Source organism: Daucus carota, chromosome 6, assembly GCF_001625215.2.
Source record: "Daucus carota subsp. sativus chromosome 6, DH1 v3.0, whole genome shotgun sequence".
NCBI classification, from domain to species: domain Eukaryota; kingdom Viridiplantae; phylum Streptophyta; class Magnoliopsida; order Apiales; family Apiaceae; genus Daucus; species Daucus carota.
The window spans coordinates 37,157,962-37,177,825 of NC_030386.2; the positions used below are offsets into that span (position 1 = coordinate 37,157,962).

Sequence of the window (19,864 nt, forward strand, 5' to 3'; positions counted from 1 at the left end):
CGTTGTGTATTTAAATTGTCATGGGTTTATGATGTGACCAAATTAACAAATGGGAGCCATAAGTTGAGCAAGATTTATATGGTAGCTAGTGAATAGTGCGTTGACTCTGAGATCTCACTGATATGTGTCACTAGCTAAGACTCGGTCATGCACAATCTCTAGAAGATAATTTCGGTTGCACGTATGTTCACAATAGGAAAGCATTTATATGTACAATAATAACATTGTTGTTGCTGTCAATAGGATATGAGAAGGGACTGGACTGCTTAATCATTTTCTTCTTGGCTGGGCATGCGGGAGGATATATGGGAGGCCACTATTGGGGGCGTATTCACCAGGGACGGGACACTTGGAAACTAACATCATTCGTCTCTAATAACTATAAGTAATTAATACTAAATTATAGTTTAATATTGTGTTTAGTTGGGAGGAATGAATACGAAAGAAAGTGGATTTAGATAAATATTTATAAATTTTATTTTTTACCCCATCCCATTCCGTACCTCGGTGATTGTACTCCCAATTCGAAAAGGAATATTTCATTCTTTCCCATACTCATTTTGGTTCTAATACTCATTTTGATTCTAAGTTGGATTCCAACTCAACTCGAAAATTTCTCAGTACCAATATTCAATTTTAAAATTATAAATTGTAACAATAAAAAAATAATTAATCAGTACTTTATAATTAACTTATTAGATTTAACTAATTTTGAGTTATTAAATATAACTTATTTTGAACAATGAATGAATATTAGTGATTAAATTTATGCACTTTGGTCAATGGAAATGTAAATTATTTCAATCTAATATTAATTATGTGTTTAGGTAGTGTGGTTTATTTAATATCTAAATAATATTGTAGGTGTCTGGTAATATCTAAAATTTTCTCTTTTGTTTTTGTTTTTGTTTTTTTTTGTATTTTTGAAAACGCTGGAAAGAGAATGTACATCAACTACTTAACTCATTTGAATTGTGCAAAGTCTCAATCTTGCCGACAACTCAAACAATTGTTGGCTTGAAAGGAAAAATTTAGACTTGAGGCCGGTAACGTTAGTACTTGTAATTTATGGCAATAATAATTATTTTGAGAAAAAAACAAAGTGCAAGTATACCTAATGAACTATGACAACGCTAGGAGCTAGGACTTATAGCCGTGAAACTGTGAGAGTAGGTCATTGACTCCAAGGTACAGCAAATAACGGCTGCTGGACGGTGGTGTACGTCAGTAGTTAATTCCGTTTCAAAGTGGTTTGCACAGGTTAGGTTCGACTTTCACTTTCAAGACCGTTACTTGGGCTGGTGATAAATCTAAAATCTTGTATTCTCTCGGTTAGTATTGCAATCATATTTTTACGATGACCCTCCAAACTTTGCGTTATATATCATAATAAATTCATATACTATATTTATCACTTTTCATAAAAGAAATAATTATAAACAGAATATAATAACCTTTTTTGTCAAGAATTATTAAAAATTATAAATATTCCAATTAATATTACTCCACAATCGAATTATTCAGAATTATACTACTATAGGACCAGTTTTGAAAATCATGTTTTTCTCAAATTTCAGATACTAATTATATATATATATAGGGTAGCACTCCATAGCATACCCTCTTATATGGAGTTACGTAGCACACCATTATAAATATATACATAATATATATTCTATTATATTTTTTATGAAATATAATTGCAAATTTTGATTATTAAATCGAAAACGAAGTTATACAATTTTTTTATTCCAAAGATCATCCAAAATTATGCAATATCTCAACATGATTCTATAACAGAATAATAATCATCCAGAATTATTCTGTTGTAGAATCAGTTTCGAAAATATACTTTTTTTAATCAAATTTTAAGTGTAGAATTACTTAAAATAGATTTATTTTATAGTATTTTGTATTAGAATCACGTTTTATATTTATTCTATAACAGAATTTATAATAAAATTGATGATTTATAGTGGCGCACTACGTAACTCCATATAAGGAGTCCCTCTCTGGAATGTTGGCCTATATATATATATGGACATATATAAATTCTAATTTTGTAAATCGTTTCTAGTTTTAAGTCATTATCTTACTTGTATAAAAAAAATTTAGTTTAAATTTCGATATGACTTGGAGCTTGTTTTGGGTGAATATAAATAATTTAAAATAATAACTTATATATAAATAATTCTAATTTTGTGACTCGTTTCTAATTTTAAGTCATTATATGAAACAACCCGTGTCAAATCCCGAGCCTTTTTCGAAAATCGGGTCAAGTCCCGAAATCCGAATCTTAAAATAAGCCCAAATAAACTGGCCCAACTGCAACAACTTGGGTAATCCACAAGCTCACCACAGGCCCCCAAAAGATCATGATTTGTTGGTGCAATTAGTAGTAGTACTTATGCTTATAAACTGAACTTAAGTCTCCACACTTCTCGATGTGGGACTGGGGTGTTACAAACTCCCCCACTTAAAGTCCTGACGTCCTCGTCAGGCCGAAACGGATAGCCCATAGGCCCAGATCGAACCTCTCTAGCCATTGTGGGATAATACCGGCGGGCTTCGTGTCCCCGCCTCCGGATCTCTGTCCATTGCGGGATAATACCACCGGCCTTCGTGTCCCCACCTCCGGCAACTTGACGAATCAAGCTTTCGAGAGCCTGCTCTGAATACCATATCAAACAACCCGGGTCAAATCCCGAGCCTTTTTCGAAAATCGGGTCAAGTCCCGAAATCTGAATCCTAAAATAAGCCCAAATAAACTGGCCCAACTGCAACAACTAGGGTAATCCACAAGCTCACCACATGCCCCCAAAAGATCATGATTTGTTGGTGCAATTAGTAGTAGTACTTATGCTTATAAACTGAATTTAAGTCTCCACACTTGTCGATGTGGGACTGGGGTGTTACATTATATCTTGTATACAAAAAATAAAATTTAGTTTAAATTTCCATATGACTTAGAGCATGTTTTGGGTGAATATAAATAATTTAGTATTGATATTGATTCAATATTTTATTTTTATAAAACTTTCAAAATAATAATAACTAATTATTATAGTCAAATTAATTTAGAATGAAATGAGGTGAATTTTGAATTTGGATGCAAAGTATGCATTGTATTTTTTGGAAGTCACGTTCTTTCCCTTTGCAAAAAGTTAAACGTCTTCGTACAAATTTTCTTAGTTTTCACCGCATTGGTCTTAGATTTTGCCTTTTAACATATAAAGAAAAGAGAACGAAGATTCCCTCATAGCCAGACCGAAAGTTGAGTTTGTTTCATTTGCGTGTAACACTTGAAGGGGGGGTGGAAACTGGCGATCCAGTGTTCAGATTATGTTGTACTAAACCAGACAATGGTTGCCTCGTTTGATTTGAATGCTGATTAAAAGTAAGTACTCCCTCCGTTTCATCTACTTCTGAACAAATCACATATAAAAAACTAACTTTTGTAGAAAACTTTCATTTATTATTATATTTATTGCAGTGACCAAGTATAATATGTGGGAATTGGGATATATTTGATCTAGAAAATATAATTTAGTAAGATGTGGTATAAACTTCATCTTGGAAATACAACTATTGACTATATTGTATTGAAAGTTGAAATGACACAACTAATTTGAAACAATTTTTAGTTATCACATGTAATATGTAATATGAAACAGAGGGAGTATGTTTTTGTATTATTTAAAAAAAAACTGTGCTATTATATATATATATATATATTTTTGATAAGCAAGCATAGTCTGTATATATATATATTTTTTTTATAAGCAAGCATAGTCTGTTATATATCATTCTTGGAGGAAATCACAAAATTGACTTTAACCAAAGCCAAAACAAAAAGAGGAGCTAGACCCATATATCATTCTCTGAGGAACTGTGCTATTATATGATGGACTGATATGTATTACATTTTCAATTATATAGAGTATAAGATAATTGTTATACATAAAAATAATAAAAAGTAGTGACTATATGAAAAATCTTTGATCCAATGAGTCAATCTTCATTTATAAAATTTTAGTTAGAAGACTTTTTTTTGTGGAAGACTTTGTTTTTTATCGAATATTTGTGGAAGTCTTATAACAGATTTTCCATTGTATGATATCTTATTAAATAGATAAACTTTTTATATTAATTTATAATAACATATTATTTTTGAGAAACAGTTAACTAATTATATAACTGGTCCCATGGATACAAAATGTCTTTGTAAGTTAGAAAAAAAATTATATAACTAGTATTTTATAATGATCATATTTAGTAATTAGTAATTAATTATTAATAATTTGAAAAATAATTGTTTTGACTAGTATACGTTTTAACCAACAGTTTGGATTTATGAAATTATTTAATAAATTATTTTTAGTTTGTATCTTAAATGGACATATAACAATAAATTCTTAATACTCAAGTTTCCGACATACCGAAGTTCCAAAATATTTTCAAATTTGCCCAATACTCCCTCCGTCCCACCAAATTCTTTACTTTCCTTATTTGGCCGTCCCACCCATTTCTTTACATCACAAAACTTTCCTAAAATAGTTAATGGGTCCCATCACTTTCTCACTTTTTCTTCCTTTTCACACTACTTTTACTCCACCAACTCTCTTTTATATATTAAAAATCAATGGGTCCCACCACTTCACCCACTTTTCCTTCCCTTTTCCACTACTTTATACATATTTCTTAACCTCCGTGCCCAAACCCAATGTAAAGAATTGGGTGGGACGGAGGGAGTACAATATAGGATGAGATGAGACATACGAGATTATGTGGGTTCACACTTGGCCCATTCCTATTTTCACTGGCTCGATTTCAATTGCCAAGCCCTTCACTATCTATGAAAATTTCAAGATACTTCATACCCAAATATGTTGGTCTCTTTTGTTTCTTTGCACGGTACTGCCTTGACCACTATTTAAAAATATTATTTTGAAATTTTTTTATATAAAAAGAAATATTAAATTCATTAGTATTATATTTTTATTTAAAAATAATACTTTTAAGTGTGCGGTCTAAATTTTTTAAAAAATAGATTAATATTTTCAAACAGAAAGATCTTAATTTTCTTCGTATGCAAGAAGCTTTCTAATTCTAAAATTTAACAATAAAATTACATTCATATATAAATTGTCCTGATTTCCAGATGCATTACATCACCTTAACACGGCTAACTCATTGAAAAGAAGTCTAGATTCTAGAAGAACCAGTACTAGTACTGGATCTGTATATGTCAGCTCAAACACACAAGTGCCAACAAAAAAATTTGTTCCATGACAAGATGCTTCTCCTTCCACTTTTTGATAGGCAATACAGTTATAAAGTGCCTTAATTCTGGTCCACATTTGATCAAAAAATATTCATGCATGGATCATCAAGCCAACCCAAGGCAATCTTGTGATTACTAAGACTAAAATGATAATGATAATGATAATGATTTGTGAGAGCCCGCTGTGTTTACTTTGAAACCGACAAGGAGGGTTAGAAGTATCAATTTATGACAGAGGCCGCGAAACTACTAGACACAGGGCCAGCTCCTAACAAGCATTGTCGTCCTTCCATGAAATGATGGCTATGGTGAAGAAATGTTGCATGTGTAGGCCATAAGTTGTTGTTGTTCATTCTGTGTGGCAATCGTAATGAATCTTTTTTTGGTTCTAGTTGATCAAAGAGAATAGGTGAAAAATGTGTCAACTTTGTCAAGACTGGCCCAGAGTGTGTGCAGCCAGATTGATGCAATTTAGCGTTGTGGGCTCTGACTTGAAATGCAATACATGCAGGCATATCATGAACTGATGGTCTGATGCACAATTTTTATTGATTGTCTAATAATAAACTTTTATACTTCTCAACTCAAACATATATATGCCCCGGCCCAAGATCAGTATCATGTACAAAGGAAAGGTTATAAGACAGTTCGAAATTATGCGGGAGTATGCAAAATAATTTATTATAAAATAATATAAGATATGACAAAAAAAGTGGTGACTTAAAAATAAAGCCAGAAGAGATTATAAAAGGTTGTCATGGTTATATGACATCATACAAGGCATTTGTTGGGCACTCTTAAATATGTCTTTGATATTCGTCTTCATGGCCAGACACCTGTGATATTTCTCTTAACCATATAAGATTCTTTTTAAACGAGTTAGTTATTTTATATGGATGGTTCAATCGAACAATTAAAAGGAGTGCCGAATAATATAGAATCATGTTCTAGATCTCCTCTAGAGTGTTGAATAATATGAAATCTTGTTTCGAATCCCCTCGAGCATGTAACAATTTTAGAGGAAATCTCGAAACTTCTCATAGTTACCTTAGAAGACTAGAGTATTGCTGAGGGTAGGTTAGACTAAACGAAAACCCCCCAATCATTCCAGATTATGTCAAGGAATTAAGGAATCAGATTACTTTTTATATAAATGGGAACATAGTCAAAAGAAGAGCAAAGCATACCATATCTATATGTATGTACACATCTGAAATCATTTCGATAGTTGCTGTTTAATTATATGCTTATAAACGTGGATCACTCTTAAGTCCTTTGCGTGATAGCCTACTATCAGAAGTTACAAGTTTGGTATGTTGCAAAGTCCAAAATATCGAACTAATTGTTTCCAGACTGACTTTAAATCATGAAAATGTTATATACAGTATCACATCTCTTCTTCCACCAAAAAAATGTGTTCATCGAGTTATACTTGAAACTGCTGAAACTCAGATTCCGTATCATGGTGGATCATTTAATATTCGAAGATTGTTGAAATTTTTAAGAATATATTGACTCCCAAGTGTAAAATATCTCGGTCTTGGATGATTCTGTCGAATAGTACGTTTACACTGGTGGCTTGTATTACAACACACCAACACTTATAACTGTAAGAGCACTATACTGAAGTTAGTTAAACTACAGGTGTAAGTTTTTTATTATAAGAAATTTTACCTGAGTTAGTTAAACTACAGCGGTTAGTTTCTCAGTAAATAATATTGATTTTTCCAACTTGAGCATAGTATTCGAAGAATTAATATTAAATATAATCTTTAATAGAAAGTAGGAACATGCACATACACGGGGAGGGAGAGCCAGAGAGTGAGAGAGTGTAAAATTATACACCAGTCCCTCTGATCTCTGTAGACAAGTATATTGCCGAAATATAATCTTGTATTATCCTGATATTCGTATATATCATTCCTTCCGATCCAATAAAGAGCTAATAAGAGTGTCATGCCGTGTTATATATATGACATTGACACCTTTGTTGACGCCCCTGTTCGGAGTTGCTCTTGCACCAGTACAGTTACATGTAAAAGTTAAGTTAGGCTCCGCTTCCGGAATATTTGTTCTTTGACGAATTTTTTAACTACATGCCTAATTGCATGCATGGGCTGCTTAGAGATAACACTACCCTACTAGATACTATCGGATGGCATTTAAAACTAATATACTTCGGCACTCGAACGTCAGATCCTTAATATATTACCAACAAGATAATCCATTGTTGACCAAACTTACGAGGCTGTTTTCGTATATATAACAGTTCATATACGTTAAAATCAACAGCAATATTTAACAGCACCACCTTTAAGGTTTTGGAGAGTTCATGACAGTTAACATTACTGCCCTACTTTACTTGAAGACACAGTCTTAGTTCCCCTCCGTTCACTATCGAATCCAATCACTACTTCGATCAAAGGAATGAAAGAGATCGATGAGCCCAAAGCTAAGTAGATGTGAACTTAACTGTTGACCTTCTGCAATACATAATTATTTTGTTCTTCTAAATTTCCAATTACACATACCAGAGAAAAAAAATTAACATGTTATATTTCAACTTCACGTGTTAATTAATTATGTGTCGTTCGTACCATAGGCCACAAACACATAAAATAGTAGCCTTTGACTACATTTAGTGGTGTAGAGATTGAGATATTCGCAAATATTCTAAATTGAATCACTCAGGCAATTACAGATCACTCTATCAGTATATGTGTGGGGTTAGGGTTAAAACACTGTTTTTCCACTTCTCACTCTTGTCAATTCATCTAGAGATGGCTAGTGCCATCTGTCCTAACTATACAGTAACTTAACTTGGTATATATAAGGAGCTTCTTCAGAGATGAATCTTCACAGCCATCTCAAGTTACACAAAAACAAGCCTACAAGCTTAAATATTGTAGCCACTTAGCTTCCCCAACCTAGCTAATATATCTTGATCAATGGCTTCTTTTAATTTTGCCTTCAAGATTTTTGCTGTTTCTGCTCTTGCATTTGCTTTCTGCTTCCAGGGAACCTTAGGTACCAAAAAATTATAATTACTGATTAGAGCTAATTACGCTATAGGTTTTATTTTATGATGATTAATTAGCCTTTTTTTTTTTTGTTGTTGTAGGAAGCATAGCGTGTGAGGATCTGAACAAGGAGTCATGTGCCTACGCGATATCATCGAGTGGGAAGCGGTGTGTGCTGGAGCAGCGTGTACGTAGAAGTGGGGAGGAAGCATTCACTTGCGGTACGTCGGAGATTGAGGCTGACAAGCTCAAGGACTGGATTGAAAGCGATGAATGTATCCGTGCCTGCGGTTTGGAGAGGAACGTTCTTGGAATCTCATCGGACTCTCTTCTTGAGCCTCACTTCGCCAGGAAGCTTTGCTCTACTCAATGCTACAACAACTGCCCCAACATCATCGACCTTTACTTCAATCTTGCTGCCGGTGAAGGTACATTTATACGTAAAAAATTATGTACTTAAATTTACACAATTCTATACTTCGAGAATATTTTTTTTTCTACTGATTTTTAACTAAAAGTCGTGTTTCAAAAAAAGACTACTAAATAATTATGACTAAATATTTTTTTACGGACAGGACTATTTCTTCCAAAATTCTGTGCATCTCGAGGAAGGAGGACACGACGTGGAATGAGCGAGCTAATCAGAAGCTCAGGAGGTGTTGCAGCAGGGCCAGTGAGTGCTGGTAAGTTGATGGTGGCGGAGGGGCCCGAAGCGGAGGAGTTTATGGATGAGGAGGCAGAAGCACCGGCCGCAGACAACATGTTGATGGAGGAAGAAGCAGAAGCTCCAGCATTCTTCTGATACATTAAGGAATGAAAATAGAGAAGGTGTTGTAATAAGGAATGTTTTGGGATTCCAGTTTGGCCCGACTTGTTTTGGTTGTGCGCTGTAGTAATATCTGCGTTTACATATATATAATTAAGTATCTTTAATCTTTAATAAGAAAAGAAATGTTAGATGTTTGATTGTATATCAGCTTAATTAAACAAATCAATTTAATTAATGTGAATTATATATATGTGTTGGCGTTGCTACCCATCTTATTATATTTGTTCGTTAAGGTCTGTCTCTCTTTTCTAGAATCAACGCAACAGCAGTACTGTACTGCAGTACGAAGTTACTTAACGTCATCGCTATTAATTAATTACGCAAACTCGATCAAGTCCAAAGTTTATTTCTCACATAATTTTCGTCTTTAATAAATTTGAGTATTTCAATCTAAAGCTGGGGGTAGCCTGGTACGGTGGTTCTGGGCAGCGGGTGAAATTAAAAGGGTTAATAGATTCAAACTCGACACATGTACAAAAAATATAAAAAAAAAAGTTATAAATCATAACTTATTTTTTGTTTACAAATTATAATTTCCTTATTTTGAAACATTAAATAACTTATAAATCAATAAGTCATTTCTATCATTCACAAACTTATAGCTTTATCTTTCCTTTTCACTTTGCATCTCCGTTTCTCCCTTCATCTTCATTATTAATTATAGTTGTATTTCCTTTTCTTAATCATTTTAATTTTAGTTATCAAGTCCATATATACTCATAATTCTTAAAATGATGATATATGTTATTAGCATAATTTTGTTTTTTAAATCTTTTTAATTGTCAAAGAAGTTAAAATACATAATGTTCTATCTGGTTAAACTTATAAACTTATTTAGCCAATTAAGAATTTATTTTAAGGAATATATATATATATATATATTATTGGAATTAAGTATTTAGAAGATATTAAATATTCTGATTTGCACAAACTATTATTTATTTTTAAAAAAAATTATAAATATTTACATATTATTTTAAAAAAAACTCCATGCTTAGTTGGTGAAAAATAAGGCAAGGTATATATGACCGATAATCCTCCATCAGGCGTTCTCTAAATTTAGGATTGTTTATGTGTGTGTATAATAATATTTTAGCTGTGTAAATTATGACAGGTAGTCTACTCCTAAATAAATTAGGCTTGTATTATAATCATAAAAATAGAGAAAGGGAGGATGAAGACGAGACAAAAACAACTATAATAACTTAAAATTTAGAACATTTTTTTGTTTTTATGTTTTGGTGGCGATCTATGCATGCGGACCACAAACGCTTGATACTCATATTGATTTTGTTGTTCAATTTGGACCGGGGATTCGATCAGCCAATTTTATTTTGTTTTAAAGGAAATCAATAATTGGTACAGACAAAACTCAATTTCCCGTCGTCATGTTTAGCATTAAGAAATCAGTAAATCTTATCATCTCCATAGCATTTTTGGGCACGAAAATCACATGTAGTGCTGATGTTTAGTCATTTCTCGTTAATTCGTCGATGGTAAAAACCCATTTTCTTTGCATTATTACCAATAATAGAAGCCATTTTTCGATAATTCTGCTCCAGAGAGGTAAGCACAACGACTCACATACATTTATACGTCACAAACATGACAGGAACTTTTACATAAACACACACATAACAAACTAATAATTAGGATTTCGAGTGCTAGTTACACTTAACAGCACGTACGACTGATTTGCACCATAAATCAGTCACTGCGTTGCTTATTGCGAACATTGTTTAACTCATCCTAGTAGCTTCCATTCAATAGAAGGGATGAAAGAGATGGATGGATCGATCAGCACAAAGCCAAGTAGATTGTCAACTTAATCGCTGGCCTACATTAATTGATAATTACGTTGTTGCTTCTATAATTCTAATTACACACACCAGACTGACGAAACTAACATGTTGTACTTCAACTTCATGTGTTACCTATGTGTCGGTCCCATGGACACACATAAAAATAAGCTTTGAATACATGTAGATATCGAGATGATGTGCGCTAATAGTCTAAATTGAAACACTCCACACATAGCTAGTGCCATTGTTCCTAACTCTACAGTAGCTTAACTTTGTGTATATAAGGAGCTTCTCTAGAGATGATAATTCACAACCATCTCAACTTACACAAATACAAGCCAACCTAGCTAGCAGCTTGCGCGCTATATATATATATATCTCCAATGGCGGCTTCTTTTAATTGTGCCTTGAGGATTTTCGCAGTTTCTGCACTTGCATTTGCTTTCTGCATTCAAGGAACCTTCGGTACAAAATTTATTAATTACTTATACGAGCTATTTTTTAATTTTTTTTGACAAAAACAACTTATAACCTTACAAATGAGTATCTGTTCTAATAAGTTCTATATCGGGGTGAGCTAGCCCCAGGATGACCGATGATAAGCTCTTAACCACTTGAGCTATCCAACCGTGCTCACTTATACGAGCTAATTAATTATGCTATACGAGCTAATTAATTATGCTATATGTGTTATTTTGTGATGATTAACTATTTTTTCTTTTTTGTTGTTGTAGGGAGCATAGCGTGTGAGGATCTGAGCAAAGAGTCATGTGCATACGCGATATCTTCGAGCGGGAAGCGGTGTGTGCTGGAGCAGCGTGTGCGTAGAAGTGGGGAGGAAGCTTTTACTTGCGGTACGTCGGAGATTGAGGCTGATAAGCTCAAGGATTGGATTGAAAGCGACGAATGTATCCGTGCATGCGGTTTGGAAAGAAGCGTTCTTGGAATCTCGTCGGACTCTCTCCTCGAGCCACACTTCGCCAGGAAGCTCTGCTCTGCTCAGTGCTACAACAATTGCCCTAACATCATCGACCTTTACTTCAATCTTGCTGCTGGTGAAGGTACAATTTTACTTTTATATATACTTATATGTACACGATACTTGCTGGTAGTGACGGGATTAGGATTCTGAAAAACAGAGACTAAAAAAAGTTAACGCTAATATATTTTTACTACTGATTTTTAACTAAGAGTTGAGCCTTCAGAAAAAAATAAATGAATACCGAATCTTCAACTCAATACTACTGAACTAACAAATTAGGAAAAGAGCATTCTATCTAATACTGATACAATAACTATAATTAAACTTTAATATGTACAGGATTATTTCTACCAAAATTCTGTGCATCTCGAGGAAGGAGAACACGACGTGGAATGAGCGAGCTGATCAGAAGCTCCGGAAGTGTTGCAGCAGGGCCGGTGAGTGCTGGTAAGTTCATGGTGGCGGATGGACCCGAAGCTGTGGAGTTTATGGATGAGGAGGCAGAAGCACCGGCTGCAGACAACATGTGGATGGAGGAAGAAGCGGAGGCTCCAGCATTTTGATACATCAAGGGATGAAAATACTGAAGGTGTTGTAATAAGGAATATTTTGGGATTCCAGTTTGGCCCGACTTGTTTTGGTTGTGTGCTGTAGTAAAATCTGTGTTTCTGAGTTGGTTTCACATATGTATTTCAGCTTAATTGAACATAATCCAGTGAATCAATATGAAATATATGTGTTGGCTTAGCTACTCATATCGTTACATTTTTTTTCCGATGATTGTCCTTTTCTCTTTTTCAGCATTAGATGATAATGGAATCGGTGAGAAACAGCCATCCACCAAATTAATCACCAGACACTACAAGAAAAATGGTCAAAAGCCACCAACTAAAAGCTACCAGGTTCAAAAGCAACCGTATGTGGTTGCTTTTAAAGACAATTTAGATTATAAGAGATTGAAGCATAAAAGCAACCGAAAGTGGTTGCTTTTACATTCGGTTGCTTTTGTTTAGTTGCTTTTATAGGCGGTAGCTTTTAAGTGGTCGCTTTTAAATATAAAAGCAACCGGCGGTCGCTTTTAAGTTCCGTAAAAGTAAGCGGGAAAATTCCCGCGGAAAGGACTAAAAATTGTAGATATAAAAGCAACCGATTTCGGTTGCATTTATAAAAGTAACCGATTCCAGTTGAATTTATAAAAGCTACCGATTATTTTTATATACCTACTTTATTCTTATATAACATTTTTCTTATATAGCTACTTTATTCTTATATAATATTTTTCTTATTTGTTTGTATTTTTATTGACAAAATTATATATATAATTTGTTTCTATATAATTCAGGTAAACGATGATATAGAGCTTAAAACCAAATTCAAAGATTTAATTTTCTACAAAATAATATTGGACAACATAGCAACTACCCTTTTTAACCAAAACACATTATCCTTTTAGATTCATACCTAAAAAACCAATTTTCCAAAAATAACACATGCAACATACATACTAAAAAGAATATTGTTATATATAATTATTAATATATAACCGATGATATGTTTGAACTAAATACATTAATTTTTTTTTTAGTTACTTCATGTTATCAATTTAAAAGTAATATCATGAATCTCTACTATCAGTTTATACTATACTATATACTATACTATATTATTATTATTATTATTATTATTATTATTATTATTATTATTATTAAAAATGAAATATTGATAATTTTATTGGCTAGTCGAGTTTTATCAGCTGGTCGGTATTATTTTACGGGCGGGGCCTCCTTAATATATAACATGTTCAAATAAACTTTTTTATTATCAATTAAGTCAAAACATTTAAAAATTCTGCCATTATGATCGCTTTGTATTTCAATTAAATTTAAAAAATAGAGAATAAAATCACAAATTTTATAAATCATCCATGCATGGCACGGGCTATAAACTAGTACAAAGTATATGTCTAACTATATAATATTTCAATTGTGGGAACTTCTTACAAATAAAGTCTTGGAAATTACTGCGGACGGACGGATACAAGAAGTTCTTGACCTTTACTATGACGATGGTCATCATGTATTTTTTTTAATTTTTTAACCGGGTAGTTTATGATCCATCGAATGAGCCGGATATGATCTCACTAACATTAAATATCATTATTATTTCAATTATTCAAATAACTACCATTTAGTCTAAGTAAATATAATATTATAATATATAATAATTATTTTTAGTTAGTTTTTTTCTCTCATATATAGTTATATACTGATTGATAATAAAATTATCTAATACTCTCTCCGTCCCAAAATACATGTCACTTTGACTTTTTTCACATAATTTGAGATGCAAAAATAATATACTTCTACATATTATTTTTCAAAATTTCCTTTTCTGAATAAAAATATAGATGTTAAATTTTTATTCAGAAAAAGAAATTTGAAAATTAATATGTAGAAGTATAATATTTTTGCATCTCAAATTATGTGAAAAAAATCAAAATGACATGTATTTTGGGACGGAGGGAGTAATAATAATATTTTAATAACACACTTGAAATAATGAAGTTCAAATAAAAGTTACCTGTTTGATAATTTTTGACATAATAATCTTTCACAAGTTTTAATGGTAAAACACATAATGTTAATACTTTGCCAAAAAAAAAAAAAGACCAAAACATATATAAATTTACATTTAATTTTTTTAAAAATAATTTTTAAATAAAACAATAAACAATTGAGAAGTCAAACTCGGATTATTTTTTTATTACTACTTATGTAATAATAAAAAAAATAATTATTTTTTCGGGTTCCCACGCATATCAGCCCAGGTTTTTCACTTTCCCTCTTTCCCACTTTACTTAAATTTGTAGAGTCTTCATATTACTTCTACAGTAGCTATTTACTTTTCCTCTTAACATGTATATTCGATTGGCTGACACTGACACATCATGGTCCAGCACACTCCAAATTATCTTTCAGCTTAGACGGCTTAATTGATAAGCTATCTTTAATTCGATATATACTACTTTCATCGCTGCCTCTGTTTATTTGTCGGGAAGGACAAACAAATTCACATTAGTACAATGCAGAAATTCTCAAATTTACACTCCAAATTTTCTTTACAGGTGTCCTTTTTGTTGGAACACTTCTGCCTCCTTTTACATTTGGAATTAGAAGCTTTTTGTGAATTTATGTGATAATCTTGCTACATCAGAACCTGATATTTTCAAATGAGAGATAAATTGTGTTAGATAGGAAAATACAATTCAAATGAACATAATCACATGCTTAGAATGATATACTTTACACTGCATTTGTTGTAGTTGTAAAATAGTTTACCCTCGCATTTAGGCATTCGTTGTCGTTTTATACACTGCAAATGTGATCCTTACATCACATTATTGTATTTTATGCAGGCTAGTAATAGCAGCGGTGGAAGGGGATGGAGACAGGGAGGTAAGATGTGATTTGTGTGTTCTGTACACTGATATCTTAGTGTTTTATGTTGGAATTATAGGTATGTAATTTAACATACAATTTTTCTCTATATATGCTTCAAATATATTTTAATATAAACCCTAGCTAGGTGCCGCCCCCCTTCATGATTTTATAGGTGACGGGTTTACATACATGAACATCTGCTAATCTGGTTTATGTGTTAGAAGAAGACTCGGAAAACAATTTCTTGACTACTTTTATTTGTGTAGGAAAATGTTCCTGAAGTTCCGGTGGAGAATGATTTCTTGTTAAATGGGGAGCTCGACGGGGAGGATGTACATTGATTCATTATCCTCTGTGTCCATAGTCAGTTAAAGTATGTATTAGTTAGACTTTGTCGGATGGTTATTTATTAGCTTTAGTTTTATGTAATCTTTTGGTATGTACTGTTTGATTGAGATCAAACAGGAGATGATGTATAGGGTTGTTGGACAGGTTGTGTAAAATGTTATATCTATTTTTATGCAGCTTTGATATATTTATTGTTTTAATTTTATTAATACCCCTCCCTCTGATATGATGATGTATATTCATATCCCTCCCCCTAATATAATGTTGTTGGGCACCTTTTGATTGGGGTAGTCAAAAAACTAGCATGATTTTTTTTTATGAAATTACCATATAAAAGCAACCGGAAATAATTATGGTGGCTTATTAAATGCCACTGATTTTGGTAGAATTTCTTTGATTTCGGCGGGAAATTCAAATTTTCGCCAAAAAAATGAAGTAATTTGGACAAATCCAAAATTCAATAAAAGCGACCAACAAGGCGGTTGCTTTTATATAAAAGCAACCGGAAATGAGAAAAGCAACCCCCTTATTTGCTACCGACAGTGTTCGGTTGCTTTTAGTCAAAAGCAACCCAGTTCGGTTGCTTTTATCTAAAAGCAACCATATTTTGACGGTAGCTTTTAGCCATTTTTCTTGTAGTGAGACCATTGATAAATAGTTTATTTGCAATCACACATATAACCATTAACATAAGGTGATCAAGGTTCAAACCAATTCGAGTCAGAAACTTGTTTCGGCAATTAGAATAGTGCCAATCACTTATTACACTCAAAAAGGCTCAACTATCAAACTTCTACAAGATATAAAATAGATAACTCAAGCGAAACTCAGAATGACTCCTAACCCGAGCCCTTGGAATCCAGAACTGACTTGGGCCTCAACTGCAAAAACAAACAAAAAAACATAAGCGCCAAGGTATTTCCTTGTATTCGTTCACTAGTATTACAAATGGGATGAAAATATAAATCCAACCTGGTTGCTGTGTCCACACTTCTTCTTCCTGCAGTTCTTGGCTCGAATGTCCAAACGTGCATAGCATCTATTCAATCAATTAAACTACATAATCAACATCATTAAAGATAATAACACATCATTAAGCATGCACTGTATTGTACTTTTAAAAAAAAACTCAGCCTTACTTTCTACAAATCATCTTCTTCTGGTTGTACTTTTGAGCCAACACAATCAAGTTCGGATCGATCCTTCCATGCCCTCCCTTTCCTCCTCTCAGCCTCACAAGAACATCCACCGTCGACTCTGCACAACCATTAAAATCGTCACTCATTGCAACTACTTCTATACATTAATTAAAAACACACACACTATTAACATTACCGTTCTGGATCTCATAATCAGCAACGACATGATAATCTTCAAGCTCTTTACCAGCAAACACCAGCCTCATTTCCTCCGCGTCAGCACCAGCTTCTCAAACAAAACACAGTAAACATTATAAAAAAAAACACGTACCCAACATGCAACGAGTCAAGACGTTAAATATCATCAAATTAAACGCTGCAAACTCGTACAGTCAGCTCAGAACTCACCACCACTCTCTTGAACAATCAGTCTCTTCACGAACTCAACCGAGTCGCTGGACTTAACATCGAGGGCAATAGTCTTGCTGTCCAACGATTTCACAAATATTATCTGCATCTTACTCGTCTTTGTTTTCTATCTGAGTGATCAGAGTGTTGAAAATAAAAGTCCTAATATTCATAGAATAGACAAGCTTGTTTTCTTTGGAACTTAAGAAAAACAGTAAGTATTATTTCGTTGGCTTGAACTTCAAAAAAACCATAGAGATTTAAATACACCTGATATAACTACTCCCTACAAATCAGCAACAACATGCACCTAGAATTACTCCAACACACTCCTAACTGCACCATGACTCACCTAAACAACCTGAAACAAACTAAACACTTGGTTTACTGCATAGACGTGGCTAACAGGTGCTAATATTAAAAACTAAACAAATAATTAAAATTATAAGTTTAAGATTATTCCAACACAGAGATGGTGGTGCATTTACGGAGGTATTTAATTATATATGTATTTGCGTAGAGGTTACTTCATACGTGGAGAGGAGATAAATGTATTTTGCAAGGAAATAATTCGCTTGCGCTACACACAAATTGTCTAGGTTTGAGTATCAAGTAAAAACCGAATACTCAGCAACTTTTTAGTGTTTTCTATCTGCGGGTGTTAATATATTTATCAGCATCAATATTGAATTGGATATCAGCAAATTACTGTGCACGTACACAGAGTCCATTGACAAGGGGCTGGCGTTTACCAAATTTATAAATTTCACAAAATTCTTGCCTGACATATTTTTAAAAATTCCAACACAATACATAAATTTATTAAAAATTATGATTTCAAAAATATAGGGCAATAAAATAGTGCAGTTATAAAAATATGCATTCCCTTAAATTAAAAAGCTAGTACGGCGAACACAATGGAGTAGACGAGTGTTAAGGCATTGTCTTTGTGGTTTCATGCATGTTATGAGTTTTTTATTACGCATTCTGAAATTTATTAAAATAATTATAATTCTCTAAAAGGTATCATGAATAAGAAAGGGTGACGGTTTGTTATCAACCATAACCTCTATTTTGTTTTAATATGTCTGTATTTCTAATAAAACAAGAATAATTTAAAAGACTAGGTTATTATTAAAGAGTTAAGTTCTATGGAGTACAAAAAAAATTGAAGTATTGAAGTACAAAGTTTGATAAAATGTAATCTAGTCATCTAAATTTCAATTTTTTTTGTCCAATAATATTTGTAAATATTTGACAACCTGCACATTATGTTCTGCAACATAAATATCGTGATCAAATGGTAGAATAATTACTTTTATAAATCACAGGACTCTATGTTCTGCAATATAACTAATAAGCAGAACAATAATCTTAATATTTGTTAAAGTTGAAAGATATTAATGATTAATTGACAATTATGTGCAAGACAACTTATAAATGATAGATTATATCAAAATTTGGATAATCAAAGATATTATATAGGATCAAACTAAAAAATTATGATTTGTACTTCAATACTCCAATGTTTTTATGTACTCCATAGAATTTAACTCTATTATTAAAATGTACTTGGTCTTTTAATTTGCGATTGTTTTGGTGGTATAAAGAGCGGTAATCATTTAATTTGGTTCTTTCTTGAGTACATAATGGCTGAATTTAAAATTATTATTTACAAATTTATAATATGACTTAATTTGGTAATTTAAATTATCTGTTTAAATAATTTTGATTTATTAATGACTTATGAATTACTGAAAATATGATAGTAAAAAAAGTGATTTATTAGTAAATTGTAATCTATAGATAATTTTTATAAATAAATAAAAAAGGAAAAAATATTAACTTGAACTAACTTTAATTTGAAAAACTTAAAATCCTTGATTTGAAATCACTTTCCAATTTATTTTTAATTTTGACTTCATTTCTGAGTTATTGGATAAACGCATATTTGCAAATTTGAAATTAAAAAAAAAAAAAAAACTTGAGATCCGTTCCTGACTTTAGTTTTGACCGACTCTAGCACCACTGTGGGAATACACTCTGTTCGGTGATGTGATCACGTTGACACTTGTCTCGAGTTGACAAACAAAAATTACTGTTCTGACACGTGAAATACAGTTAAAACTGATACTGTAATCTTTGATTGAATACAGTTTGATTTGATTAAACTCGACCGTTATAGAAATGATCATTTCAACTACTGCACAGCTACAAATATTGCCCTAACATTTTCAATTTGGAGTATATTCTTCATGACTTCCATCTTGTGCCGTGAATTATTCTAATTTTTATACACATTACAGTTTTCTCGTGTAAATTAGCACATAATCATGAATAACGGATTTTATAATGGGTGTTCGTTAATAATTATCTTTTAGATAGTTAACACATTTTTATTTATCACATTCTCATTATTAGTGATGATTTTTTTTATACACAAAAGCTTTCACCCATCTTTCATATGTCTAAATAAAAAGAGTTCAAAAACAGGAATCGTGCTATAAGTATTAAGTGCCCGGCCATATTTTGCTTGTTTAGTTGTTTGTAACAGAAAAAATGTTTTCTAAATGTATACTGAAAATGAAAATAATGAACTCCCTCCGTCCCCT

General features: G+C 32.4%; 3 protein-coding genes and 1 long non-coding RNA gene across 4 annotated transcripts; 3 read left to right on the forward strand and 1 right to left on the reverse strand.

The window, feature by feature from the left end:
* The first annotated feature begins 8,129 nt into the window (after positions 1-8,129).
* LOC108224871 (uncharacterized) lies at positions 8,130-9,238 on the forward strand. The gene is made up of 3 exons (XM_017399616.2): positions 8,130-8,311; positions 8,406-8,732; positions 8,880-9,238. Exons 1-3 carry the CDS (start codon positions 8,233-8,235, stop codon positions 9,104-9,106), a joined length of 633 nt encoding a protein of 210 aa, XP_017255105.1. The 5' UTR covers positions 8,130-8,232; the 3' UTR covers positions 9,107-9,238.
* A 1,886-nt stretch (positions 9,239-11,124) lies between these two features.
* Positions 11,125-12,691, forward strand: LOC108224984 (uncharacterized). Its single transcript, XM_017399763.2, has 3 exons — positions 11,125-11,400; positions 11,670-11,996; positions 12,257-12,691. Exons 1-3 carry the CDS (start codon positions 11,319-11,321, stop codon positions 12,478-12,480), a joined length of 633 nt encoding a protein of 210 aa, XP_017255252.1. The 5' UTR covers positions 11,125-11,318; the 3' UTR covers positions 12,481-12,691.
* Positions 12,692-14,778: 2,087 nt separating this feature from the next.
* LOC108227005 (uncharacterized) lies at positions 14,779-15,905 on the forward strand. Its single transcript, XR_010284755.1, has 2 exons — positions 14,779-15,372; positions 15,624-15,905. It is a non-coding gene; the product is annotated as an uncharacterized LOC108227005 (long non-coding RNA).
* A 450-nt stretch (positions 15,906-16,355) lies between these two features.
* Positions 16,356-17,488, reverse strand: LOC108226814 (ubiquitin-ribosomal protein eL40y fusion protein). Its single transcript, XM_017401807.2, has 5 exons — positions 17,253-17,488; positions 17,041-17,130; positions 16,845-16,962; positions 16,678-16,744; positions 16,356-16,586 (listed from the first exon to the last, which is right to left on the reverse strand). Exons 1-5 carry the CDS (start codon positions 17,359-17,361, stop codon positions 16,545-16,547), a joined length of 426 nt encoding a protein of 141 aa, XP_017257296.1. The 5' UTR covers positions 17,362-17,488; the 3' UTR covers positions 16,356-16,544.
* Between the last annotated feature and the right edge of the window lie 2,376 nt (positions 17,489-19,864).